Raw genomic sequence first — 7573 nt, forward strand, 5'->3', positions numbered from 1 at the left:
CTGTCATCTGTAGGTATAATTATAACTTGGCCGTTTTAGGTTTATTGTTCTCGTGTGAAAACCTCTATGGAGAGAAAAATTGTGACAGCAGATGTTTTTTTCTCTCTTGGTGCAGAGCAAGGCGCCGGGTTGAATTCTTAAAAATGCTAAATGAGTCTACAAGCTTTCTAATTAATCAAAGAAACCATTGGAGAGTTGAATGTCTTATGAGAGACGAAGTGACCCATCTTATTCACTTAATGAGTTTATACTGGAATGAATGGGGCCTTGCCACTGAAGTGAACTTTGTCTAGGCATCAGTGGCAATAAATAATACTTACACAGTTCAGACCCCTCGATTTAAACTGACATTTCTCTCCACCAGTGCCCTGAGCAGGATCATCAAGGCAGGCTACGCAGCCCTGCTACTGGAGCACTTCTTCACCACTGGACCAAATGAGGTCCGTGCATGGACCGTTCGGGTAAGAGCAGGCTGCCTGCTGTGCACACACATATGAGTGTGTGTACCAGATACACGAGCACATACACACAAACGAATACACACTGTGTCCCACGTTCCACCCTGCTGGCACCCTCACTGATATCACACACTTTCAACTTTGTCATGGTTGTGCTTTAGCTAGTCATTACAGGCCAAGGATAACTTCAATTACTGGTGAGCTGCTGAACAGTGAAAGTGGGGGCTACATTGATTGAGGAGGGCAACAATTGATTTTGCCCATTACGTCCATGAGAATGTTTCCATCCTGTGCAGATCTGCCTGCCCTCCTCCTGCCGCTGGAGATAAGGAGCCTGTGCATTGTGCCTGCCTAATCTGTGTGACGGAGGTTGTCTGTGCCAAAATTGATGTCGCTTTTCATCCGACTGTTTGTGGGCCTTGCAGGGGGCTCCTCCTCCCTGTGTGTCTCAGTTTACCGAGGCCGGCCCGCCAAGAGCTTTGTGCAATGGATTGCAGGATTTACATCAATACAGATGTTGGCTTTGCGTTCTGTTATTGTGTAAAAAAAAAGAGAGAATCTTGAGTAAATATAAGCATTGAGTGCAGATATAAAGAGGTATTTGCCTGTGGTTCCAAGTTCACGGCAAATCATCTAAATATTCTCCTTGATTTTCAGTTTTGTTCAATAGGCTGCTAAAAATCTTTTATGACACCAGATAACAGGATATTTCAGTTTATATTCATCGGAAAAAATCTTGCTCAAAGAAGAAAATCCACAATTTCATCAAAACAAAATCAGTGAAATATGTAATTATCTCGCTTCTAAAAAGATGTCATGATGTTCTAAACATGGCATTTTTAGTTTAGCTATGGTAGTTAACTAAGAAATAAATAACATTAGGATTGAAATAGTGTCCAGGCACTGATTTTGTGTGTGGTCAACAATCGTGTTTAAAGGAACTTTAAAGACTAGCTGCAAAATGATCTGTGAGTCTGAACACCTACATTATTTTTGTTTGTCTCAAAAAAAAAACTCAAGGCAAACATTTTATTTTTTTCCCTATAAATCCCTCTTCCATGTGGGATGTACAGGTCGACCAGTTATCTCATAGGAGGACATTTCCAGTCTTATGTTGTCATTTTAAATGAATAAAGAAGCCAAATGTGCCCCAAGTCCAGGTTTAGGTTCACAATATGAACTAATGACACAGAAATCCATCCTAACATCTTGCTATCATATTGTTATGCTTACAAAAAAAAAATACAGACTCTGTGACGCATACTGTGTATTATTTAATTTTTCTTATTAGAAAATGAGAAAAGGTGACCTGGGGATAAAATGCAAAAAGCCCCTCCCTGTCAGTAAGGAACACAGGAAATCGTAGTAAAATATAAGCTTTGGATCGCCTGCCAACAGGATGCCACATGCTGATACTACATTTATCCGGGAAATTCAAATGTTATTACTTTGCAGAAAATGAACGACCACAATGATTACCTATATGTTTTGCTATTGACTAAATCAAACAATGTAACTAAATGACACCTTGAACTAGGAAAATATAATCATTATTTATTTTGATAGTAAATGTGTTGTTGCTAATCATGAGACATGTCCACACAAGTCTGTAAACAGTCTCTCTGTACATGCCAGAGGGAAAGGTGAGCTCACTTCCTTCTTTTTTTTTTTACACAGGACACATTACATTTTAGTGCGATGACATCACTGGGTTTAGACGCACACTCGTCTCAGCATGACTGATGTCCTCACTATATACAAAAAAATCTTGAAACACTTTAAAGGCATCCTCAAAAACACGCTTGTCCTCGTCGACATAAATGATTACAGCCAGCCTTGATTGTGTGTGAGGGGCATTTAGTCAGGTAAGCATCAGTGAGTAACTATATTAAGCCAATACGTCTTGCATTGTAAAAACTACACTTAGTAATGTCGTGTTCCTAAATCCTTTACCATGCTTTATTAGGCAGCCTCGAGGTGACCATTATCTATCAGCCTGCTCTGCATAGCTCTTAACTAGGACAATGTGGATCTCTTGTAGTGCTCCATATGAAAAAAATCCCTCCCTTAATCTATTTTTCTCCAGATAGACAAACCTTGATACTGATTAATGGAAGTTAAACTCACAAGCACTCCGTCAATGAGATTGCAAAGAGATGGTAATGTATTAGAGTCATTAAATACGCATCATTCTTTTGGCATGAAATATGTTGACCCCAACCTGATTATATACATAATTAAAACTGCTCAACAGTTCCTGAGCACGGAGCTGCGGAGCGAGCAGGTCGACAGGCAGGAGTCATAATGATACACAGCAGCCACGTCACTTATACGGGTCATTTGTCATTTCTGCCCTGCATTATTCCAGTGCATATAAATTGCACATTTCATCAGTCACTAGTTGTGTCTTACATTCTTTAAAAGAGGATTTAAGGTACAAACGATTTATAAAACTGTTTAATTGTGTTTGTAAATTGGCATCTAAAATAACTTTAAGGGCAGCTCCAAATGTATGTATTGAGAATACAATTTAAATTACTTAAAACAGCTTAACAGCAGCCCTGAATCTACAGTATTTACATTTAATTGAATGTACGAAATGAGTTACCGGTACCACTTTATAATAAGACTATAAAGGGTTTATAATTAGGTCATGAATTAGGTTGTAAACACTTTATTAATCATTAAGAAGAACCATTTATAAACCAGTTATATACATCAACACAGGCTCACTATGAACTATCAAGATGACTAAGCCTTATATTGACTACTTAGCGAGAATCAACTCAGTGAACAACAGATACCAAGGATGCTGGCTGATGAAGAAGATGAAGTAAGCTAGGTAGCCAATATAAGGCTTAGCAGTACAGATAAATGTGGGCTCACTATTTGGCAAGCAACCGGTCACAGTTGCCCTGTTTATCTCATGGCTTATAAAAGCTTATTAATGACTTATAAAGGGTTCACAACCTAATTAATAAATGAATTACTAACTATTCGTAAACCCTTTATAAGGGTAGTCTTATTGTAAAGTGGTACCGAATTACCTAACTCAATCCAAAATAGTAAGGCCTAATGCATTGAGGCCTGTACCACCCTGGCCTCTCACTGCAACACTGGGTCTTCTTGCTGTCATGACCGGAGAGTCGAGCAGAGACCCACAATGAGGCGAGATTGCTTGGACAGAAATCAATACCAACATGGAATGGGAATCAGAAGGCATTGATAGCAGTGCTGGGTCCTTATCAGTGTCCATGCTGCCCTAGCAAGGCACAGCAGAGTGGAAAGCTATCCAGAAATCAGGACTGAGGCAAGAATACCCCCGACTGAAAACACCCTCGAGTGATGCTCACATCGCTATCACCCTATCAAACACAATGTCGCTCGCATGCTGTAATCCATCTTCTCCAAAACAATTCATTTGTCCTCTCTTTTCCTTCCTCGTGACAGAAAGGAACTAAGGCTCCACAGGCTGCGGGGAAGATCCACACAGACTTTGAGAAGGGCTTCATTATGGCGGAAGTAATGAAATTCCAGGATTTTAAAGAGGAAGGCAGTGAGAACGCTGTCAAGGTGAGCAGTCAGGGTGCCAGAGGAGATGAGGGGAAGTCTCCTGTGATCAGTGGAGCTGACAGTCAGCACACAGCTCCAACTGCAAACGGCTCTTCACCTTTACTCAGGGGAAGAAATTACTGCACACACTCCAGCACCACTCCTGACAAGCCAACTGATTCTGGCTCTAAACACTGCCATTCTGCTCCAGCTGTGCATATCTTTATCACAATGTGTCTTAACTGGCTGATGGCAGCTCTTGCTCGTGGCTCAGCACCGTCTCTTGGAGGTGGCACTTCGTTACCTCACCAGGCATTTATCAGATCTATAGAGTGCGCTGTTAGCTTAGAGCTCTCTGTTGCCAAATCCCCAAGCCACTGTAGTCGTCATGTGACAGTGATAGAAAGCGGCAAGTTAAATAAAGTGTGAAATTCCTCAAATAAGGACTGTTTCATGGGTGGGTGGTGCATAAATGTGCCTGGCATATCTTATGTTATGATGGCCTGTGTTTGTTTTTGACCTTTTAACTGGGCTGTGTGTTGTTCATGTGCACGCTCCTGTCAAATGTAATAAGGGATTTCATGGTGAATTTGTAAAGACAATAACTGGGCAGCAGGTACTTTGCAAAATGTCTCAAAATGCATCTCCCTCCTTTAATAAGTGTTGTTTTGAGGCTTGGCATTAATTTAGTTTCATTTTGGAAAACTGTAATTTGGTAATTGAAGGTACAGAGTTAATAATCCGTTAATCATCGCTGTTGGAAGCCCTTCATATCAAAGATGCTCTTTTTTATGTTTCATTTCTGTAAAAACACATTAAGAAAATGAATTTTCAGTTGATTCATTGAAAGCAGAAGTGACTTAAACCTACTATGTGTGACATTTGTGAGCGACAGCAGTGAGCCATGCTGTTAAAATCCCACTATCACCACCATCGACTCCATGTGCCCACTTACAGACTCAACTAATGTAATTATAGTGACACACAGGGAAGTGCGGCGCGGACCAGTGTGGAAACGGGGCACTATGAAAACATTTAAATCTCCTTGCTATTCAAGCCCTTTTTAATAAGTATTTAGAATTTAATGCAGCGGCAGTGTATTGTCCACACCCATCATAAGCCGCAAACAGAGGGCGAAGCGAGTGGGTCTCTGGGGACTTCCACCATTGTTATCCGAGGTTCAGATCTGAGTGTCAGGCCCTTACTGCATGCTCTCTTACTAATCCCTTTCTGGGCCTCATAAGAACATGGAGCGTTTCTTACTGTGGCATTAAAGTCTGTGCTATTTAATGCCAGTTGTGGGAATAGGCTGTCTGAATAGGGCCAGTGTACGGGGATATCACATTATTAGTAATCATATCTGCTTAAGCCAAGCTTGCTGCTCCAGATGGCTGCTTTCAAGTGCAAATGAACCAGTTAGACGTGTCTGGTTTAATACATACTCAGGAATCACAAATAGCCATTGATTTTTTTCCCTGTCTCCCTCGCATGCAGTGTTTCTGGTGGTATTGAGCTTGGATTAAATGGTCTCCTGAGCCTTTAAAGGGACATTGATTCTTCTAATTAATTGTGCGCCGTGCAGAACCAGAATGCATAAACCTGTCTGTATTAGCACTTCAAGTCAATTATTTTTGAGTTTGCCGGGAAGGAGAACAAACACTTACTGTATAAAAAAGAAATGTTAGAACTTATTCTGTTTCCTTGAGAAGTTTGATAGTGCTGTAATCAAAGACTTATTAACATTTTGTGCTTGTGCACATGAAACTGAAATGGGCAGAAGAGACGATTATTCACTCAGTGGGAATTCAGGCCCCCCTTGAACAAAACATGGTTGTGTGTATGTTTTGTGTGTGTGTGTATATGTGTGTCTTTAACAGAGAAGGGGGGATGAGATTTGCGAATTAATTGGAGTAAAGTCATTTAATGTGATACATTAGATTGGATACTAATTCGTAACTATTACAATGTACACTGTTATTATGCGCTTTATTGTTAATTTTCTTTTTATTTGTTATTTTACAGGCGGCGGGGAAATACAGACAACGGGGAAGAAACTATGAAGATGGAGACATCATCTTTTTCAAGTTTAACACACCGAATGCACAAAAGAAAATGTGACACAAAAATAATATATTTGTTTACATAATGACAGTGCTTGTTACTCCTTTTTTTCTTCTCTTGGCCTGATACCCACTGCCACACACTCACGTTCTGTAGGATCAAATCCCCTCTGATCCAAAGCACAGGTTCACTAAACTCTGACAGCTTTGCTATTTAAGATCAGGATCGGCCCCCACTCCAAATTGTAGCAGAATTTGAAGGAGCATATTACTCTCCAGATACCTCATTAATCTCCATCACGGGTGCCAGCCCTGACACAGCTGACAGCGGGGACAATGCCACCTGCTCTTCTCCCCCTGCTGCAGATAATGCATGTTTTACAGTAGCCCAGATGTCTACACTCAATAAAACATTTGACAAAACCAGTCTGTGTGTGTTTTGGGATGTCTGTATTGAGTGGGAAGCTGCATGGGGATGGTGATAGCGGTCCTGCCGACCACTGATTAGAGAATTAAAAGACACAGCTGACATTGACTGTAGCAGAGAGGGTACAATTATAATTAAATCTGTTAAGTGATGCTGATTTGAGAAGGGCACATGCAGGATGCAGGTGTTTCGGCCAAAAGAACCGGTCAGTATAAATGATTATTTGCAGAGTGATTAAGTTAACCTTTCATTTATTTCATTTATCATTGATGAATAGATGTGTCCTCTATTCACTGTCCCTGCAGTTCTCTGTTACAATCTTTAAAAGAGCTACTTTGTTATGTTTATAGTTTCTTTCTCCTTTCCTGAACAATCAAGGTAAATACACACCAACAAATAAATAAAAGAAATATTCATTCAAACCGAATTTTCACAAAAACTTCTACATTTTATAATATTCTGTATAGTATGAAAATAGAGGTTGACACAATCCACAACCAGAAAACGATTCCTGTTGTCTGAAGTAGTGTTTTTCTCGCCCCTATACTTTGTGTGTAAGTGTTTGTGGAGCGTTTATGCTGATGGAATTGTATGGCTGCAGCCGCAGTGCTCCAAAGTAAGATTGTATTCTCCGTGGGAGTCCGAACAAAGAGCTCTAGATCAGCAGTGCTTTGGTGAATATCTTGTAACCATTAAGACTGCAGAGAACAAAATGGTCTTTTGATGGGAACAAAAAGATTGAATAAAAATTGTCATTTTACAGAGATAGTATTGCATATCCAAGTTTTGGAAAGGAGACAAGCCTGTGCTACAAAGCAAAGCGTTTGTCATGGAAATAAGGTGGATTATAGTCTTTAAGGTCTGAGATCAGTGGCAAAATATAGGATAGTGTTTATTGTGGTTAGATTGAATGAAAGGCAGATGAAAACATGTGTATAAAATAACATTAGGTCTTCTTTGCTTGGTAGATTTAGCATTAACCACTGATTTTAATCAAACAAAGATATTTCATGATGCAGACCAACATTTACAGTTCTCATACTCTCCTCTGCACAACAACAGGCTGTTTTCAGCTC

General features: G+C 40.1%; 1 protein-coding gene across 1 annotated transcript in view; it reads left to right on the top strand.

The window, feature by feature from the left end:
• Nucleotides 1-6499, top strand: part of LOC307029701 (obg-like ATPase 1) — a 38963-nt gene extending 32464 nt beyond the window's left edge. The window contains exons 9-11 of the mRNA XM_079665779.1: nt 365-461; nt 3909-4031; nt 6033-6499. Of these exons, the coding sequence (XP_079521905.1) occupies nt 365-461; nt 3909-4031; nt 6033-6128 (316 nt within the window). The 3' untranslated portion in view covers nt 6129-6499. The remainder of the gene's footprint in view (nt 1-364; nt 462-3908; nt 4032-6032) is intronic.
• Nucleotides 6500-7573: the final 1074 nt, after the last annotated feature.

The sequence above is a fragment of the Notothenia rossii genome, assembly GCF_949606895.1.
Source record: "Notothenia rossii genome assembly, chromosome: 2".
Lineage (NCBI taxonomy): Eukaryota > Metazoa > Chordata > Actinopteri > Perciformes > Nototheniidae > Notothenia > Notothenia rossii.